Consider the following 20,681-nt stretch of genomic DNA (forward strand, 5'->3'; position numbering starts at 1 on the left):
TGGGTACCCACAAGTTGAGAGAGGCTGATAGGGAGTGGGTGGGCTTCCCGGGTTGTCCCCTTAGAAGGCTACAGTGGAGACCATGATTTCAGTAGAGTTGGTGACAGCCGGGGGTGGGACTTGGGGAGTGAGTGAATGAATCCCCTCCCAGAAGACGCTGGGAAGGCGGCAGGAGCCGAAGGAGCGACGGGAGAAGCGTCTCCTAGCCTGCAGTTTCCCGGAGGCAAGGCAGGAGCCCCTGATGTCTTTCTACCGCAGTTGGGGTGCTCTGCACATGTTCTTGGGTCTGCCTTATTCCGCATTTGCACTCGCGCTTGGGCGTCCGGCCTTTTCTAGTGGGACAGCCCTAATTTATATATAAAGCGAATACAAGGCGAGGCTCCCTGCATTCTTGTGAGCTCCTCTGGACTTGGAGGCCTGTCACGTCGGCTCCCGAAAGAGACACATCGAGGTTGTATTTATGAAAGCCCCGCTGCTGCGCTCCTGGGCTGCGGCGCCAAGAAGCGGAGCGCGAAGCCGACCCGGAAGGCAGCTGCGGGACGTCACGGCGCGCTCTCGAAGGGACTCCGTCGGGGCCGCGCTCCCCCAGAGATATGAAATATGCAGAGGGGACCATTTTGCTGCCGGGATGGGCCACTCCCTGGATCCAATTGAGAAACCATGTTTGAATCTTCCTCCCTCAAGTGAGAGCAGCACGCAGAAAACAGTGGCAGCGCCCCCCTCCCCGCAAAAGAAACACACGCACAAAACGCCGCAGGCACGTCAACGCCCCATCCAAGTGCAGGTTTTTATTTCGGGAAAAATACGTTAATTTTACTGCGCCGGTCATCGCTGCAGCAGAGCGGAGAGTCCTCTGCGCGGAAGAGAGCCGCTTGCAACAGCCTTGCAGGGTAACCTCGCGCGGATATTGCGGGTTGGGGTCAGGCCCCATAATAATAATAATAATAAATCTTATTTATATCCCGCCCTCCCCAGCCGAAGCCGGGCTCAGGGCGGCTAACAACAATAAAATAATACAACATTCTAAAATCATTTCATTATAAAATTAATTCAAGTCATGAACAGCAGCAGGCACCAGGGTCGCATCTTCCGGCGCAGCGACCCTCAAAACCCCATTGACTTCTTTGGGCAGCTTCTTGTTTCTATCCGGAAATGCAAGGGATATGACACTCTAACTTTTTGCGTAGCTCTGCGTTCGCTACCCGTTGTTTGCATCACGTGCTCAGAACGACGCGGCCTCTTGGCATCCCAGCCAATCAGGAGGCGCGCCGACCTCGTCCCCTGCCCCGATTGGCCGGAGCGGTCACAAGAGCGGAGCGAGCTGTTTCCTCCGGTCTCGGCCGTCTCGCCCTCCTCTTCTTTCTCGGGCAGCCGCGATGGAGCCGGAGGAAGGACCGCGGCATCTCAGGTGAGGACGCGCCTGCCCATGCGCGCGGGGGACCCGTCTTGGGAAAACTCCCCTTTGGCCCACGTGCCCCCGGCGGAGTCAAGGGAGTCCCTGGGCATGGGCAGAGTGCGCCCGAGCCTTCCTGCCCCAAGTGGCGCCCCCACTCCCGCTGCTCCCTCGAGGCTCTTCCGCCCCCTTGGGGTTTCCCGCGAGGAGGCAGCAACCCCTCCCGAAGGATTTCGGGGCCCCGTGACCGGCCTCCGCCCGCGGACAGGCGCTCCTTCTTACAGCAAAGCCCCCGGATGCGGCGCCGCGGCTCCGGAGCGGGAGTTATGCTAATCGCCGCGGGAAGCGCGAAAGCCGATTTCGGCTTGCAAAGCACCGGCTGGGATTTGAGTCCTTCGTGGGCCGCTTATTTAGCAGGTGCTGCGCCCGCTGCCAAAGGGGCTCTCCTGCCCGCACTTTCCACATCCTCCGGGGGCGGTGATCAGGCGCGCCCGCGGAAAGGCAGGCAGGCAGGCAGGCAGGCGGCCGGGAACACGCCCAGGATCGGGGGCTGCCGGGCTGCCTGCCGGTGGCGCTTCTCCCTCCTCCCGCGGGACGGGGGTCTTGCGCTTAAGTCCCGGCCAGGTCTTCCTAAGCGCGGCCCTGCGCGGTACATCCGCGTTCTGCCTTTGCAGCTCCTGTATTTGCGGAGAACCTCCAGTAGATGTTGGACTCTAGTTCCCAGCAAGCAGCGGAGTCAGTGCTCAGGGGTGATGGGAGCTGTAGTCTGGCAGCATTTGCAAGGCCACCTGTCTCTGGGCTTCACCCTGTGCCTTCTGGAGGGCTGACTTGGGTGGGGAAACAGGCCAAATATGTTTTCCCTTCCCCACACTTCTCTGACCACAAGCTAAGCTCCAACAGGCACCTCTGAACCCCCAAACCCCTTCCTGGCCAGAAGCTGTGTTAATAAAAGCCTCCTGAGGGGCTCACTTGTCAGATTTGGTCCCTGGCTTGGCAATCCCTCCATGTGGGGCACGTGCCTCAAAACCAGTGATTATACCTCCATGACACAGTGGCAGAAACATGTGATTGGCCTCAGTTAACAATAGCTTTTCATAAATCTCCAGGCTCCAGTGGCATTAAATCTTGGCACGTGGCATGGGTGTGGGGGGTGCACCTTGAGGGCTTGCAAGGAGAGGAAGAGAACCTCCCTTCCTGCCTCAGAGTTGCCTTCTGGTGTGGTTGACGGCTTCCTTGCTTAGCTTGTGCCAGAAGCAAGGCTTAATTCTGCCAACATTGACACTTCTCTGGCTGGGGGGCGCCTTGGGTGGGGAGTGGGGCATGCCCCTCTCCTTCTGGCCCCATGGCATCTTTGCAGCCTGAAGAGCCGCTTCAGGACTTGCTCTCCATCTCCTTGCTAGACCTGGAGGGCACCCCCTCTGCCTTGCGCAGCCGCTCTGCCAGTGTGAGCAGCACGGGCTCCAGCGGGCGGCTGCAGCTGCGGCAGCGAGTGGCACAGCTCATGGCTTGCGTGGAGGACGTCAGCTCCGATGACGAGATCCACGAGGAAGTCTCACGCACCATCGACGAGGCTTTTCTGATCTGTGGGAAGATGCAGAAGCAGAAGCTTCTGGGGATCAGGTGCCCTTCCCAGGCAGACAGGCTCTCTCCAGCGGGGCTTTGGTGTTTTTAGGGCAGGATTACAGATAATAAGGCACGAGGAGGGGAGAGGTTAATGGGATGACGAGGTAGCTGTGCCGGACAGGAACCTGTCCCCACCTGTTTGTACTTCAGCTGCCCTGCCTTTTGTCTGTCTCTGAAGGTTGCACTTGGTGACTTGGAACGTGGGCACAGCTTCTCCCCCTCCTGATGTCACCTCTTTGCTGCAGCTCAACGTGCAAGACCAGGAAATGGACATGTATGTCATTGGGTAGGTATTTTGGGAACTAGATCTGGGGCTCTTCTTGGGGATATCATCCTGGTCATGCCATCTGCAGAAGCGAGGAGGCGGCGTTCACGAGCATGGTGCTTCTTGAGATCTTTTGCAGAAGGTCTCTGCAGGTCTCTGGGCATAGGGGGAATGTGGCACAGGTGAGAGATCTCATTCAAGAAAAGGGGCAGCCATTCAGGATTGTGTGGACTTCGAGAAAGAATGCTCTTGGTGTGTGATTTCACTGAGTAGTACTGAGTAGTCAGTACTTAGTATGCTAAGATGGTATCCAGAATTGTGCCACCGTGTAGTGATGCACCCTCCCTTCCTCTGCTTTCATGTGGATGCAGGCAATGGGTTAAAAGATTAACAAACATCTTATTGGACAGCAGAGGGACAGCAGCCGCTCCTGCTCTTAGTGTTTCCCAATAGGTCTGGGTACTTTTTGTCAAAATGAGATGTAAGATTACCTGGGTTAACCCTGGAGTGTTCAGTTTACAGGAGGTGAACTCCAAGATTGTGAATTTCCTATCCGACATGGCCTTTGATGATCCTTGGAGTATTTTCTTCATGAATGTTCTTTCTCCTCTGCGCTATGTCAAGGTAATCATGTTGATTTGTCTATTGGTGGCCTCTGGCTTACATTCTCCTGATGAATATTCTCTCATGTGAGGCGTCCTGTCATTTGGGCGTGGCCCTGCCTCCTTCCTGATCAGCAGACAGTCCTAGATCTGCTGCAAGTGTTCCAGAGTTTGCATTCAGCATAGGAAGGGCATGTTGGGGAGGCATTCTCAGCGACTACCCGCTCCTCCCAGGGACTTGCCAAAGCAGAAACCATTCAAGGCTGGCTTTTGGAATTAAGTGTTCTAGAATTGTCTCTGATGCAAGAAGTAATGTAGTCACAGTGGCTCTGTGCTCCCTCCACTGGTCTGGAGGCAATAAGTGCCTCTGAATACGGTGAATTACAAGGGTGGAGAGTATTTCTGCTGTTTTCAGGTCCTGGGGAGCAGGTTGGCCACTATGGGAAACAGGGCAGTGGGCTAGAGGACCCCTTTGGCCTGATCCAGTTGCTGAAGGAACTTCTTATGTTCTTTTGATTTCAAGAATGTTCTAGTCTGGTTTGATTCCAAAAGGCCTACCAACCACCTAGAATTGCAGTGGCTGTGCATTAAATTAAATAAGACAAGGCTACAATTTTGATGTTTCCTGTGCCTGGTCCTCAGACACTACTCCACGGCCAGAGTTCTGTTGAGCATTGCACTGGCTTTGGTCAGATGCTCCCCAGTGCCTTTATCAGGGCTGGGCAGGAAGAGATTCTTGGTGCTGTCTGACTTCCATTTATCTCAAATTCCATCAAGAATGGAGGAAGCAGAAGCTTTCCTTGGCCCTCAGAGGAGATGCAGTCGCCTTTCTTTAGCCAATTGAGCAGTGTTTGGACTCCCTTCCCAGGCCTGGGATTTCCTGGGGCATCCTAACCTTTTCTGGGGGGGTCGCTAGTGTTTGTTTTTTAAAAATCTCCTCTGCTTGCAGGTGTCTTCCATACGTATGCAGGGCCTCCTCCTCCTGGTCTTTGCAAAGCAGCCTCACGTCCCCTTCATACGGGACATTCAGAGCCAGTTCACTCGCACGGGTCTCTACGGATATTGGGTAAGCAGCTCACCGTGTTTTCCAGACATTTTAATGGCTTTTTCATTTCGCAACTTAGTCTTGGCTTCTGCATGTTGTCTGTGGTGGCTTCAGTGAGGAATAAAAGAACATATAGAATTTTACTCCTTTTAGTAAAGTTTTAAAACATTTTGTCTGAAGTTATAAACTTGTCCAGGGCTACGGAGATTAATCTGTACGATGATGCAGGATTGGACCACATCAGAGCAAAAAGTGCTGCCATCCCTGGTGCTAGCAAATTTGCTCCTTGCTTCTGTACCCAAAGAACAGTCTGATTCCTGGCTACCTATTTAACACTCATGGTGGCATACTTCTCTGTTGTCTTGAGGATTCCAGTCCCTTTCTTGTCTTCAAACAAATTTGGGATTGACCAGGGGTTTTTTTAGCTGAAACTCACTGGAACTCAGTTCCGACACATCTCAAGTGGGCGCCGTTGCCATTATAAGAGAACAAAGGAGGTATTCCTGATAAGTTCCGACACCTCTTTTTCTAGAAAAATAGCACTGTGTTTGATATTTATGAATGGTTGGTGTTGCTTCTGAAATGTACCTGTAAATGGAAACAAGTCTCAAAACAGCCTCAAGCGCTGTGGTTGTGTGATCTGGGGGACCTGACCCGTCGGTGCCTTGGCTTCTTATGTCTTGTAGGGAAACAAGGGGGGTGTTACCACTCGCATGTCTGTCTATGGACATACCATCTGTTTCCTGAACTGCCACCTGCCAGCCCACATGGAGAATGCAGGACAGCGGTTGGATGACTTCGAGCGTATCTTGGAGATGCAGCAGTTTGAAGGCGAAAAGATTCCCAACGTCCTGGATCACGAGTAATAAATAATAATAATAATAATAATAATAATAATAATTTATTATTTATACCCCGCCCATCTGGCTGGGCCTCCCCAGCCACTCTGGGCGGCTTCCATAGAAACCAAAAATACAGTAAAATATCACACATTAAAAACTTCCCTGAACAGGGCTGCCTTAAGATGTCTTCTGAATGTCAGGTAGTCGTTTATCGCTTTGACATCTGCTGGAAGGGCGTTCCACAGGGCGGGTGCCACTACCGAGAAGGCCCTCTGTCTGGTTCCCTGTAGCTTTGCTTCTCACAATGAGGGAACCGCCAGAAGGCCCTCGGCGCTTGACCTCAGCGTCCGGGCAGAATGATGGGGGAGGAGACGCTCCTTCAGATATACTGGACCGAGGCCGTTTAGGGCTTTAAAGGTCAGCACCAACACTTTGAATTGTGCTCGGAAACGCACTGGGAGCCAATGTAGGTCTTTCAAGACTGGTGTTATATGGTCTCGGCGGCCGCTCCCAGTCACCAGTCTAGCTGCCGCATTCTGGATTAGTTGTAGTTTCCGGGTCACCTTCAAAGGTAGCCCCACGTAGAGCGCATTGCAGTAGTCCAAGCGGGAGATAACCAGAGCATGCACCACTCTGGCGAGACAGTCCGCAGGCAGATAGGGTCTCAGCCTACGTACCAGATGGAGCTGGTAAACAGCTGCCCTGGACACAGATTTGACCTGTGCCTCCATGGACAGCTGTGAGTCCAAAATGACTCCCAGGCTGCGCACCTGGTCCTTCAGGGGCACAGTTACCCCATTCAGGACCAGGGAATCCTCCACACCTGCCCGCCTCCTGTCCCCCAAAAACAGTACTTCTGTCTTGTCAGGATTCAACCTCAATCTGTTAGCCACCATCCATCCTCCAGCCGCCTCCAGACACTCACACAGGACCTTCACCGCCTTCACTGTTTCTGATTTAAAAGAGAGGTAGAGCTGGGTATCATCCGCATACTGATGAACACCCAGCCCAAACCTCCTGATTATCTCTCCCAGCGGCTGCATGTAAATGTTGAAAAGCATGGGGGAGAGGACAGAACCCTGAGTGAGTGGCAACTGAATCTGGTCGAGGCTGCCCTGCTGTCTTGCTTCTAGGAAAAGAGGATCCAGCTTGGCTTGGCCTCTGCTACATATGTCATTGTCCATTTAGTTTAGGGAGCCCCTCTGATAGCTTTGAACCCAAAGTGAGAGCATCCGGAAGACGGTTATTTCATGAAGATGGTGGTGGTGATTAATTTGTTGCTGTTTCCACAAATAACCCAAAGTGGTTTACAAAAATGAACATTAAAAACAATCTAAAATGTTCATCAATAAAATGTGGATTCAATTCAACTTATCCTAATAAAAAGCTGAGCAGAAGGCCACAAACTTACTTGACGCTCCAAATTCCCAGGTAAATAACAATTTTTTTGCCCAACTCCTAAAAAAGAGATAGCGGCTGTGGAATTATGTAGTTTAGGGTTTATTCAGAGCTCCGCAGAAGTCCGTTCAAGGGAACAAAATTCCTGGAAGAAGAGGAGGTCCTCAAGCAGAACAGCCCTTGGTCTCACTCCCAAGCTTGGAAGTCTTCCCTTTTGCTCTGAAGCACCTGGTTCAGGGAGGGAGGTAAAGGTGCCTGGACCAGAGAGGGAGGACCATTCTGAGCATTATTCTGGCAGCTCTTTTGGGAGCCACTGTAAGTAGTGAGCCTGACTCCGCCTTGTCACTTTCAAGACTAAGTGATGCTTCCTAATGGGAAAAAACCATGCAGTTCAAAGCGAGCAAGGGGACAGATAACTTTGCACAGTGGTGAAAGATAATGGAGACCTACAGAGTAAATGTGCTCCTGAGATGATATGTGCGGATGAATCTGCTATGTCTGATGTCTGCCTTGAAGCTTTCTTAAGCAGTTATTTCTCGTTTCTTCTCTGTGAAGCGTTCTCTTCTGGTTTGGTGACTTGAACTTCCGGATTGAAGATTACGGCCTGCATTTCATTCGAGAATCAATCAATAACAGCCGATTCAGCCTTTTGTGGGAAAAGGACCAGGTACCACCACCTCCAAGTTCTGTTCTCTTCATTCCTGTGCAGGGGCCACCACCAGGATCTTCTGCTTTCTTCTCTCTGACCCTACAATTTCTCCTGCTGATTCCACCCACCCATGACTCAACCCCCCCCCCCCAAATGTCACTTGGAAACAAATCTGTGAATATTTACATTTTGTTCCCATATTTTTTTGCCTTATTCCTGGTCCATATCTATTTCACAATTGGCTCTAAATTTCCTCCTGGGAAGTTGTGAAACTTGCCTGTCCCATTCCATATTGATTTCTGTGGAGTAAAATGACCTTCATGTGGATCTCCTTTCCCAAAGAAAGAAAGAAAGAAGCCTCGAAGAGGAGGAGGCTGCAGAACTTCTCCTATGTAGGCTTCTTTTAGTTGGGGCTGGTTGCTGCTTTGCGTTTCTGTTATTCCTTTCTTTTTATTTATGCAGCTTAACATCGCTAAGAAGAAGGAACCCATTCTTCAAGAATTCATGGAGGGCCCCCTGAAGTTCAAACCCACCTACAAGTTTGACCTGTACTCAAATGACTATGACACCAGGTAAATGCTGGTTACCCCCACAGCACACCCATCTTGGGTGTATGACCAGGCTGGTGAGGGTGAATAAGCAGCCCACCTGAGAAGAAAGCGGGAGGCAGTTTGGGGAAGGAGAGAGCTTCATCAGTGTCTTGGCCCAGTGGAATTGGTGTTTGGGATTTTTGCACTAATGTCTGTTTCTATTTCAGGGGGCAGAAGACACTCTTTTGGTTTAAGTAAGGAGATTTTGATGCCCTCCTTTCCAAATCTTCAGCATTTTAGACTATTAGACTATTAGCATTTCAAACTGCTGCTGCTCTATTCTCTCCAGCTGCTGGAGGCTTGATCCTAACCTGCGAATTGGCACGATGGACCTGAAATAAAAAAGGAGCCTCCTGCATCTGGGTGCAAGGGAGAGTTTCCCCCACAGTGATCAATGGGGATGAAGGAAGCAGCTGCTCTCCAGCATGATAGCCCTTGTGGATTCAACTTTGTTGGCTCACTAGCTTTGCTTTCTTGCCTGCCTGCTGGGGCTCCTCAGAAGTCAGGATAGGAAATGCTTCTGCTGCACTTGCTTCTACAAGGCACAAAAGGGCTCTGCTGGCTGCTATTTAGTCAGGTCAGCAGCTTAAAACAGGATTCGTAGGTTGCTCAGCTGCCCCTTGGGTAGCTTAATCCCTTCAGAGAGACCCAGGTGGGGAATGGAGTGAACAGGTCAGATCTTAAACTACTGATAACTCCGGTGGCAATAAGAGTTTAGTGCTGCTGAGCAAACTGTCTTCTTCTTTTTTAAAAAAAAATAATATTTATTGGTGTTTCAAAAAGTTACAAGAATAAAAAACAGAAAATACAAAATACAGGGGGGGGAAACCAATTAAGAACAAATCCATCTTTCCATATCTTATCTATCATTTGCTTGTTTCCTTGACCTCCTCACACCTCCCTTTTTTGTATTCTAGTTCATTAGTTGTTTCAGCAAATCCTTTCCTTCTTTGTTTTTATCTTACTAATTTATCTTAATATATTGTAACTTTACATTCTGACCTGTTAACAATCCATTTTTACTTAATCCTTTATAACATTACTGCTAAAACCACATAGCTTCATTCCAGCATCCTTCTAACATTCCTTAATTTTACAATGTTTCTGTAGATAGACTTTAAATTTCTTCCAATCTTCTACTGACTCTTCTCCCTGGTCTCGGATTCTGCCAGTCATTTCCGCGAGCAAACTGTCTTCTTCTATAATTCTCTATAGAATTATAGAGTTGGAAGGGATCTGAAGGGCCATCTAGCCCAACCCCTTGCAGTGCAGGAATCCTTTGCCCAAAGTGGGGCTCGAATCCATGACCGTGAGATTAAAAGCCTCATGCTCTCAGTCCTCTGCGAATGACCAGGTAGCCCAGGCTGTATTTGTCTCCTGGGGTTATGACCATTTCACTCTGAAGAGACAGCAGAGTTTTTGAAAAACTACCCAGGATCAGGGCCAGAAATGCAGGTAGCACAAACTTCAATGTGGGCAAACCTCTCCTGAGCACTTGACGTTTTCATGTAAATGTAGCTGATGCAGCCTGGTTAACACTTGGTTGCTGCTAGTTCCTGTTGTTTTCTGATACGAAGTTGATTAACCTCCCTCCTCCTTCGTCTGCCTTTCTTTTAGATCTGCTAATGTACAGATGTTGTTTGATTGAGCTGTAAAATGAAGGCGGTGGGGGGCAGTGTATGCATTGGGTTGCTTTGTCCCCATAATGCTTCTGCTGCTGCCATGGATGCTTTGCTTCCTTGGTGTGTCCTCACTGCCTCCCCTTTTGCAGTGGGAAGAAGCGGAAGCCTGCATGGACGGACCGGATCCTCTGGAGGGTGAAGCATCTTTTGCAGTTGGCCTCGGAAGCAGGAGAGATGCCAGAAGAGGAGGCCATTTCTGTGTCCCTGCACAGCTACATCAGCCACATGAGTTACGGCATCAGCGACCACAAACCTGTCACCGGGACCTTTGTGCTTGAGGTAATGCTCTCCTCTCCCTGAGGGCAGAACTGGCTCTAGGAAAAGGGAACCTGGTCACGACTCCGGTCCCTTCCATCAGAGAAATGGCTGGACGATGAAGCCCTGCTACAGAAGACCTGGGAAGGCTTTACAAGCTTTCCAGCTACCCAAGGTGCATTTTCTGATGGTTGCTTTGCAGTCTTGCTCTGTGTCTCAAAGACAGATCACGAACCATCTTCTCTCGTGTAGGTGCTTGCAAACTGTAACTCCGTCTGCCTACTGATTTGGGAAGGTCTCCTGTGAAGCTGCTGCACCCCCCACATTTTTTTTGAGGGTCACTCTACAACCTTTTTAGGATAGCTTAAGTGGCAGCACGAGACGCGGGTGGCGCCGTGGGTTAAACCACAGAGCCTAGGACTTGCTGATCAGAAGGTCGGTGGTTCGAATCCCCGCGGCGGGGTGAGCTCCCGTTGCTCGGTCCCTGCTCCTGCACACCTAGCGGTTCGAAAACACGCCAAAGTGCAAGTAGATAAATAGGTACCGCTCCGGCGGGAAGGTAAATGGCATTTCCGTGCGCTGCTCTGGTTCGCCAGAAGCGGCTTAGTCCTGCTGGCCACATGACCCAGAAGCTGTACACCGGCTCCCTCGGCCAATAAAGCGAGATGAGTGCCGCAACCCCAGAGTTTGCCACGACTGGACCTAATGGTCAGGGGTCCCTTTACCTTTAAGTGGCAGCACTTGAGGATTATTAACATTTTCAGAGCTGGGAGCCTGAAGAGCGGCTTTTGACTGCTGCTGAATGGGTGGCTATGGGATACAACTTCTTTCCTTTCTTCCAGATGAAGCCTCTGCCCCCTGTCCCACTGGTCAGGCTGCATCCTGTGGGCAACTGGGATGCTGAGCAAGATGCCACCGTCCGCTACTCCACAGCACCTGAATTTCCAAGCAGTGCCTGGGATTGGATTGGTCTCTACAAGGTGACATTGCCACAGAAGTGTACTGAGGGGGGCAGGATAGTAGCTCAACAGCAGAGACATGCAGAAGAGTCCTTAGTTGAATTCCTGACCTCTTGAACTGGGAAAGACCCCTGCCTGAAACCCTGGAGATCTGTTGCAGTGTAGACCAGGCATCCCCAACCTTCGGCCCTCCAGATGTTTTGGACTACAATTCCCATCATCCCTGACCACTGGGAGTTGTAGGCCAAAACATCTGGAGGGCTGCAGGTTGGAGATGCCTGTTGTAGACAGCACACAGCCAGCATACCAATGGCCTGGCTTCCATTTCCTCTGCTCCTTTGAGGGTGAGGTGTGCTGTGGTCATGAGAAAAACTGTGCCATTGTCTCCGTGTGAAGAAGAGGTTCTCCTGGTCCCTCCTGGCAGTGCCAGAGATTTCCTCCTGCCCAGAGTGCCCACAGTTCCAAGAGGATTTTTGGCATCCTGCAGCCAAGGATGACTAAAAGGAGGCAGTGGTGGGTTGTGTGGAGCCGAGGTATCAGGGTGGGAGGGTTCCCTTGGGGGAAAGAACAGGCTGCAGAAACAAAGGCAAGGCTCAGAGACAGGAGGAGGCTCGTGAGTGGCAAACCTCCTTGTGCCTGAAAATTCTCATTTTGATGGAAGCTGTCAAAAGCCAGGAGACTGATGAGAGACTTGGTCTTTGGTATGGGAATCTTTTGGATTATTTAGGCCAGTTCTTCTGTCTGTGTCTAAGCCTCTATGTGTTGCCATAATTTCCTTAGAGTAAAGGTTACAAACTTTGTGATAAATCATTGTGTGGCCTTGGCTTAATCTTGCTTTTGTCGTCATATTTCCTCATTTCTAAAACCTTGTATCACTCTTAGCAATACTGAAGTGTGAAACAGTTCAGAGTTTGCATCCCATTTCCTCAGCTAACCAGAGCAAATAGCTCTCACATATTAGACAGGTGTTCACTCCCCTGACAGCCAAGTTGTGCTCAAGGCAGCTCTCTCCCCTTGCAGGTGACCTTCAAGCATGCAAATGACTACTTGATGTACGCCTGGGTGCAAGACAACGAGATTTCCTCTGAGGAGGATGCCAAGCAGGTGAGGGGGAAGAGAGGTTATCACTGCTGGCTGCTCCGTTCCAGATGTTTTGCTGAATGCTGACTGCCTTTGCTTTATTTTCCCCTAGGTCTATCTCAGTGCTGAGGAGCTTCCAGCAACGGGAGGAGAGTTTCTCCTGGGTTATTACAGCAACACAATGCAATCCCTGGTTGGCATCAGCCAGCCCTTTCAGGTATGGGGCTGATGGGCTGACTCAGCACAAGCCAGCTTCCTAGAACCCCCAGGGAGCTCTTCCCTATGTTCCTGGAATCACCTGGGGAAATGGTTCTCCTCTTTGGATTACCTAGCCTACCTCACAGGGTTGTTGTGAGGACAAAAATAGAGAGGGGAAGAGAACCGTATATGCAGCCCTGAGCTCCTTGGTGGGAGAGAACTGTAATAAATAATAAAAAACAAACACAAAGACTGATCTCTCCTTTCAGATTCAACCAAGGAGAATGTTAGCAGAGAAGGACCTGGCCTGGGACGGAGTCAGCAGGATGCAGGAGCAGCTCTGTGATGAGAAACCACCGTGTGACTTTTGAACTGTGCCACGTGCCCCTGCAGCGGGGTCTGTGAGGAGGGAACCTCCTTCCTCTGCCTTAGAAACAGGCCTCTCTCTGAAGAAGGCTTGAAACACAGGTGGGCATGTGAGTTTGAGCAGCCCAGAGCACCATTTCCTAGGAAATAAATAGTTCTATTGCTGTCCCAGGAAGCTGGAACAAGGCTGTGCCTACCTTCAGCAACTAAAGAACCTTGACTAATTGTAGCTTTCCCAAGAGGACCCACCTTCCAGTGGTCTAGCGCAGGGCAGAGGGCACTTATTCCTGAGGCCTGCTGCTGCTTCCTTTTCCTAGGGGTTATTTTAGGACCCAGGCAATACACTGCAATATTAAGTAGTCAACGGTTGGTCCTGTTTTTTAAAAACCAGCATTCCAGGATTCAGCTCCCTATTTTTATGAAATGCACTTAGAATTTACTTGGGAGCTGAAATACACTTTCTATCGTAGATGAAGAGAGTATGCAGTCAGTTGTGACATTTTGGTTGCTTGGGAATGAGCAGTCATGACAGAGCAGTCAAGAGGGAGGGACGTGAGCAGCTCATGGCTTCTGTTATCTTTATTTCCAGCTGCCCCACTTACTGTGGTAGTTTTAATCTCCAAGAGTTCAGTGCTTGAAATTCTGGAGGTAAATCTACATCCATCCAACCAACCAACCAGCTGACTTTTGCTTGGAATGTGGGAGTTCTTGATGGCCTGTCGCATAAAAACGCCCCAGCCATGCTGGCGATTCCACCTGGGGTTATTTTGAGCTGTACAGCAAGGGAAGCCAATGTGGTGCCGTCCAGATGTTGTTGGTCCCCCAACTCCCATCAGCCACAGCCAGCAGGGCCAAAGGTCAGGAAAGAACAGGGGCAGGTGTTATCTCCCCCTTCCCCCTTTGGAGCAAGTTTTGCTGGCACCTTCCTGGGGCCAGTCCTGATCTGGATGCATTTCCTGCACCTTTGCACAGTTTCTGTGGAACTGGCCTGTCTCCTTCAGCCCATGTTTCTGCAGTTTCTGGCTCCACTCAGCACTCAAGGCCCCTGTCAGGATGGGCTCCTGTGCTGCACTCTCTGCAGCCCCCAAGCTCATAAAGCAAAGCCGGCTAGTTCTCCTCTGCATGCAAGTGATGTGGAGGCTGCTGTGGGCAGCATGTTGTGTGTGGATATGACTTGGCCGCTGCAGGGATTCCCTTTGCTGCTCATGCCAATCCTTTGCACTCACAAGGGAGGGAGAGAAATATGGATGTGCCTGCCCTCTGGGCACTTGTCAGCCGCTCCTGTGACTCAAAGGTTTTCCATGGAGAAAAGGTACCAAACTGCCAAGAGAACAGGAGAAACCTGGGCTGAAATAATTAGTGGTGGGTGTTATCATGGTGGGCAGCCTTTGAACTCTGAGATAAGGCAGAGGCACCCACCAAAATCCTTATGAACAAGCACTTTCGATTTGTCTTGTCTGAATTACTCCTGTTGCATCGGGACTAGTTTCCATTTCTCCCAATGGAGTTTCTGTTTCTGAGAAGGTGGCCATCTTGCTCTCTTCTAGACTCCGACCAACTGTAAGTAGTTACAGATAGGTAGCCGTGTTGGTCTGCCATAGTCAAAACAAAATAAAAAATTTTTCCTTCCAGTAGCACCTTAAAGACCAACTAAGTTAGTTCTTGGTATGAGCTTTTGTGTGCATGCACACTTCTTCAGATACACTCTACATGTGTATCTGAAGAAGTGTGCATGCAAGTGTAAGTATGGGAGGTTTTTGAATGGGGCAGATTTCCCTGTGCCTGTTAGCAGGTGAGCTTCAGTCACTGCCTAATGGATTTAAAGTTACATTGTGGCAGATGGAGAGCAGGATTCTTATGTAAATTGGCCCACAAGAAGGGCGCCCTGTCTGGCAAAGCCTGACTCTTCGCTTGAGCCTTGGCATTCTACCTGGGGCAGGAACTTCCTTGGGAGCCAGTGGTGGCAGGTGCTTTTCTGTATGTCACTTTGTTACATGCGTGAAGATATATTGAGAGCGGTTTTTTATTGTCTTTTCGGTAAACACCCTCAAGGTACTGTCGGGTCATTGCTGTGACGGACATATTTTTTGTTTTAATCTTTCTGTTTGAGAGCTCTGTCGCACCCTGGGAAAGGACTCTCTTCAGGAAGGGCCGTAGCTCAGAGCACCTGCCTTGCATGCAGAAGGCTGCTGGTTCAATCGGCATGTAGGGCTGGGAGAGTCTGAAACCCAGGCAGTGTAAACAGTACTAAGCTAGATGGACCAGTGGTATAAGGCAGCTTCCTCAGTGGAATTTCATTTTCTCCTCTTTTAAGCATCCTGGCCATCCGCTTCCTTTGTTCTTTGCTGTGCGAATTTAAGATAAGCATCGTATTTGTGTCATTGTATCATGACATCATTTTTGTGTGTGAGAGAGATTCACCCCGAAAATTGTTTGGCAGTCAGGTGTGCTCTGTCAACACAGAACAAGATGTGGCAAAGCAGGTGTTCCATCCTTTCACTGTGCCAAAGAGTCTTGTGGCCTAGGGGTCACACTTCTCCATACCAAACTGGTTCACAGTTAAATCTGCCATTAAATCTAGTCCTGGTGTTGACACCCAAGTGGTAGGAAACACTTCTCATCATCTTTGATTGGTTTACTAGCGTGCATCTCCTCTTGAGTAGTTACTTGGCCACATCTGCAGTTGATAACATCCAAGAACTGGGGGGGACTGCCTAGGAAGAATGGCCAAGCTACTGAATATGTATCGGCAATACTTACAAGACTACCACTGGGTTGCTGTTGGTTTCCGGGTGCAGTTCAAGGTGCTTCTCCTACTGTTTTTTAAAGCCTAATTCCTTAAAGGGTACCTGAAGGAGCTCTGCTTCCTCCCATATGAACCTGCTGGTTCCTGGAGACCACTGTCTTAAGGTCCAGCTCCTGGCACCTCACTGTCACGGGTCAGGCAGGTGGTGATTTGGGACAGGGTGTTTTCTGTGCTGGTGCCTTGCTTTTGTGATACACTTTCAAGTGCATCAACTTTTTTTTTTAAAATCATGTTTTAGGTACCAAGTAACAACTGTATTTCCCCCAACCCCTCACCTGTTACAGTATATGCTGTATTTTGCTGCTGCTGCTGCTATTTGTCTTCACTGCTTAGTTTGTATTGTGCTTCTATACTATTTTATTTTAGATGGTAACTTGTCTTGCAGTCCTTGAGGTGAATCACAAATGGTTTAAAGAAGAAATATTAAAATAAATGTTAACTCTGATAGTTACTCTGCCTTCCAGTTGTTGCTGTTGTCTCTGAGCCACAAGGGGGCACTGCAGAGGACGCAGAGTCTGCTGAAATGGTTCCAGCTGTTTCTCGGGCGTGGTCTCTCCTCTGGAAGCTCTTCTGAGTGATGGCAGTGCAGACGTCTTCACCATCAGTAGGGTGCGCCTGCCTTTAAATGAGGCATGTGTGTGTCCGTCGCACAAGGGGGAAGGGGGTTGCTGGGGAGACGTGGAGATTGTTAGCGTGAAAAGAGATGGCCCTGCTCACTGCCATTGGCAGGGGACGCCTATCTGGGAAGGTTCCCCCCACTCACCGCTTCAAACTTGGGATGCAAAGGAAGTGGGAATATTTTTTCACGAAAAGTTTTTTCACAGCTCAAAAGCGTCTGCTGTTTTGGCTCCTATTGGCAGAGGGAGAACAGATCCTTGAGACCACAAAACAAGACCGGAATTGATCACTTGCTTCAGAAATGCCAGTTCAGAAATGTGCCAGGGAAAACTGCTGACACTTTTGAACTGAGTGGGTGGATCTGTCTTTAGTAAGCTAATCTCTCAGCAGAACAATGCTGCTGCTGCTGCTGCTACCACCGGCTGCAGTGGAAAGTCGTCTAATTAAATCTTCCCAGCTTGTGGCTTTTCCATGCCTTTGTGGCCGAGTGCAACCTGAGGTGGGAGGAGGAAGAGGGCCTGTGCTGCGGATGGAAGCAGATAACCAGGCAGGGAGCGGCTGGCTCCACAGGGCAGGCGCAGGGAGCCTGAGAGGGAAGAGATGACTGAGCCAGAGGCGGAGGGGAGGGAGGCTGGAAAGTATTTGAGGAGAGGCTTGAACATGGAAACAACTAGGCAACTTTTTAAAAATCTGCTAGGCATACAAGAAAACTGGGAGGAGTTCTCACATCTGTCCTTTCCCCTCCCAGCACTGTTGTTCACTGGTTAATGAATTGAAACAATCCTGTTCATGGTTTCCTCCAAAAGCAGTGCTACAATGGTAGGAAAGATTTGCTTCGACACGGCCGTCTGTGACCTGGCACCCTCAGGATAGGATGGCCTGCAGCTCTCAGCACCAGGCATCTGGAGGGCACCGGCTGGCAAGGGTTGCTAAAACAATTTTGTGTTCTTTTGTGGTCTAGTAAGATGCTGTGAACTCCTTGGCCTGGCTCAGCTCTTCCCCCCCCCCCCACTAGTAGCACTGCAGAATCGCCAATGCAAAGCAAGTAGGAGGCAGGAGAAATCACCACTGAGGTTCACAATGCAGTGAGGAAGAGTTTTTTTGATGTGTGTGTTTAAAAAAGCTGAATCTGGGTTGCTACTGAAACGAAGTACAGTATACTTGAAACAAGCAGAAGCGTGGGGAGATAAAACTTCTGACAGGGTTGGCATTCTGGGACAGCTGCCAAGGCCCCAAAACCTAACCCAATTCACTACCCCAGAGATGCTGGAGCAGCAACCCCCATGGCCTGCCCTCTGTCTTGTGGCACCATCAGCCTCCCACCCCTTGAAGTGGAGGCCATTGATTCCCACCTCTTGCACTGCTGAGGGGGGCGGGCAGGTGGTGGCAGAAGCTGCTGCTTGTTCCTGCCCCATTGCCTTTGGTTCGTCCACCTGACTGCATGGGGGAGCAGCAGGCAGCTCCTCCCTGGCACAATGGGACTTGGGCCTAGCAGGTGGCAGCAGCTCCTTATTGCCCCCCCCCTCCACTCAACACACCCTCCAGATACAGCTGCTTCCACACTGCTTCGCTTTCCTTCCTTGCCTGCAGAAATCTTCCTTCAAAGCCCTGCCCTAGAAGCCAGTTATGGCTGCCTGCCAAGAAGACGGTTGGCCCCTGACCCGATTGATTGACAGACAACTACACATGCCCTGGAGGCAGCAAAGTGGGCCATCAGTGTTGAGAGGATGAGACAGTATTTCTGCAAGTTCTTTTCCACTCCCAATCCTCCTGGTTTCAGAGCCAGGGAAAGATTTTGCAGCGAGGGTGAGGGTTCCTCTGCTCTCAGCTTCCTGAACTGTTGTCTGTGGGCAGCAGCACAGGTAAAGTTGCCTCGCCTGGCTGCTGCATGTTAGAGGCACGAGAGCAGTCTATGAGGTGACTTGTGGGGTTTTAATTCCCAGCATGGGCCTGGAAAGAAGCTAGAGGGTTGGGCAGGGATGCGTGTGTGTAGAGGGGGCAGGGGGAGTCTTTCCTCTTGGGACAGAGCTGAATGTTCTTTCGAGGATTTCTTCCCAAAGTGATTCTGATTTTCTCTCACCCAAGCTGCAGTTCCTCTGTAAACACCCAGCACCGACATCAGTCTGCAACTTCTTTGCACAACTGCTTAAGGCCTAGGAGTCCTTTTTCTGGCACTGCATCAGACAGCCACAGACTCATAACGTGTCTTTTGTTTAAGTCTTAGGTACCAAGCTGTACTAGGGAAGTAACAAGAAGTCATGGACTGATTGTGTCCAAGGGTTTTTCCCGTTGCCATGGGCTTGCTTTCTGGCTTTGGACCAGCCATTTCTCCTCTCTGATTAGAAATAGCTGGTGTGGTTTGCTGGGAAGAGTTGGAGCAGGAGCAAGTAGGGAATGGGAGCCTGTGGGTGGGGGCACCAGCCCACCATCGGGAATGACTTGCAATAAGGAGTTTTTGCTAACTTAACTATCAGCTACAGATAGGTAGCCGTGTTGGTCTGCCATAGTCAAAACAAAAAAATTCCTTCCAGTAGCACCTTAAAGACCAACTAAGTCAGTTCTTGGTATGAGCTTTCGTGTGCATGCACACTTCTTCAGATACGTATCTGAAGAAATGTGCATGCACACGAAAGCTCATACCAAGAACTGACTTAGTTGGTCTTTAAGGTGCTACTGGAAGGAATTTTTTTGTTTTAACTATCAGCTATTTAGTGAAATCCTCAGAACCAAAGACAGCCAAAATCATCATCATGTGGCAGGGTGTGTGTGTGTGTGGGGGAATACACCCATTTTCGGCTAAGAGCAGCAGAAAAACTAGACTCCAAGGGAACTTTTGGGTGACCAGGAAAAGTAATGTGACTTAATTATGTTAGCAGAGTTGGGAGCAACCTTTCTGTTAAAGTGGGTCAAATTTGATGGTGCTGCATTTGGGAGGCTTCCACATGATTGTGGCTGCTCAAACCTTAGTTCGAAATCAGCCCCTGCTCTTTTTACTCCTCTTAGGCAAGGAGGTTGAGTCAACCGTCTTCCAACAATTCAAAATCTGCAGGCTCCTTCAAGCTTCTGCTTGTTAGTGGTAGACAGGCTGGGGTGCTGGAGACTCTGGCTCTACAATGAAGTCCTTGCATTCTGATTGGTGGCTTCCGAAACTGGGTAAAATGCTATGGCAAGGGGACCCCCAGTGTGTGCGTATGTGTGTCCCAAGCAATGGCATGAAAGAATGGCAAATACCTGCTGAGGCCAGCATGCTGCAACTGCCAGTGTGGATGAGGAAGGCCAAGCTCTCTCTTGGGCAGGAAGAGATCCTGCCAGATGACCCTTCCCTGCCTCCCCCCCCCGCCCCCGCCCATTTGTCAGATACTTGGCAGCTGCTGGCTCCATCAGTCTTCCATAGGCTGTTTCTCAAAGAAAACATTTGTCTGCTTTCAAGTTGCCTAAGTGAAATCACTTGAGGACAATTCAGCCAGAGGGGTAGCAAGTGAAACATTGCAGGTTTCTTCAGACAGCTTGCTCCCCCCCCCCCTCCATCCCTTAACGCAGGCAGGAGCCATCAATGGTCACCCCCTCTCTTGGGGATAAATAGTGAACCTCTGCATTTACATAGCACAGCTTTATGTAAACAGGAAATGTTTCCAAGATATTTCGCATGTTTTTTGGACCTTAAAATATCCACTGATAAGAGCCATTGTTTCTTTCCCCACTGCTTCCTGCAAACTAAATTATGATTTCCTTGAGACGGCCCAGCCTTAGAGTCCCAGAACATTGTCTCCTGTCTTACCTGATTATCCTGGAACGTGGACCAAGCAAGGCAATTTCTCTGAAGGGCAGGAGACAAAGTTCACGGAGGCTGGCGGGACTCATCACCAAGAGGCAGTTACAGCCCTTGCGGGTGAATTTCCAGAGCACTCCCCATCAGGAAGCAGTTGCAGGGTAACACTGCAGCGTGGGAGGAAATCAGTAGTGTATGTCCACCAGATCATTCCTTCATTAATGGGGACTGACCAGGCACCCCACCAAGAGGTGGAGGGAGGTTGCAGCATAGTTGTGACACCCTTGCATTCTCAACTGCACTGTCAACAATTGAAGTATATTTAGCTATTTCACTGGATGCCTAACTAACTCTGATTTCTGCAAACAAACCTCTGTATAGGTTTCCTACCTAAGTCCACCAAGTTCAAAACCTTTCCCTTTCTTCCTCCTCCTCACTGTCCCATTGCATTTGGGATTATGCCCTTCTCTCTTACAGCCAGTGACACACCAGAGCCAAGGTGGCTCCATAAATAAATATAAGATTCATCAGAACTGTGAGA

The 20,681-nt window shown here is 50.0% G+C and overlaps 1 protein-coding gene across 2 annotated transcripts; it reads left to right on the top strand.

The window, feature by feature from the left end:
• Positions 1-1,276: 1,276 nt before the first annotated feature.
• Positions 1,277-16,204, top strand: INPP5K (inositol polyphosphate-5-phosphatase K). Of its 2 annotated transcripts, none has more exons than XM_079956116.1 (12): positions 1,277-1,408; positions 3,195-3,302; positions 3,797-3,905; positions 4,833-4,949; positions 5,615-5,790; positions 7,724-7,835; positions 8,280-8,389; positions 10,179-10,368; positions 11,187-11,324; positions 12,324-12,407; positions 12,496-12,600; positions 12,851-16,204. In XM_079956116.1, the coding sequence occupies exons 1-12, from the start codon at positions 1,377-1,379 to the stop codon at positions 12,950-12,952; spliced, it is 1,383 nt and encodes a 460-aa protein (XP_079812242.1). In that variant the 5' UTR covers positions 1,277-1,376; the 3' UTR covers positions 12,953-16,204. The 2 variants fall into 2 exon arrangements, with proteins under 2 accessions (XP_079812242.1, XP_079812243.1); XM_079956117.1 differs by lacking the exon at positions 1,277-1,408 and adding an exon at positions 1,954-3,013.
• The last annotated feature ends 4,477 nt before the right edge of the window (positions 16,205-20,681 follow it).

The sequence above is a fragment of the Podarcis cretensis genome, assembly GCF_951804945.1.
Source record: "Podarcis cretensis genome assembly, chromosome: 15".
Taxonomy (NCBI): Eukaryota; Metazoa; Chordata; class Lepidosauria; order Squamata; family Lacertidae; genus Podarcis; species Podarcis cretensis.

What these genes read in the sequence shown, in the direction of transcription:
- INPP5K (XM_079956117.1), top strand. Translation starts at nt 2,736, where the DNA reads ATGGCATCTTTGCAGCCTGAAGAGCCGCTTCAGGACTTGCTCTCCATC. An exon ending in ATGGACATGTATGTCATTGG is followed by an intron (nt 3,303 to 3,796) that starts GTAGGTATTTTG and finishes TGGAGTGTTCAG; the next exon opens with TTTACAGGAGGTGAACTCCA. An exon ending in TCAAATGACTATGACACCAG is followed by an intron (nt 8,390 to 10,178) that starts GTAAATGCTGGT and finishes CCCCTTTTGCAG; the next exon opens with TGGGAAGAAGCGGAAGCCTG.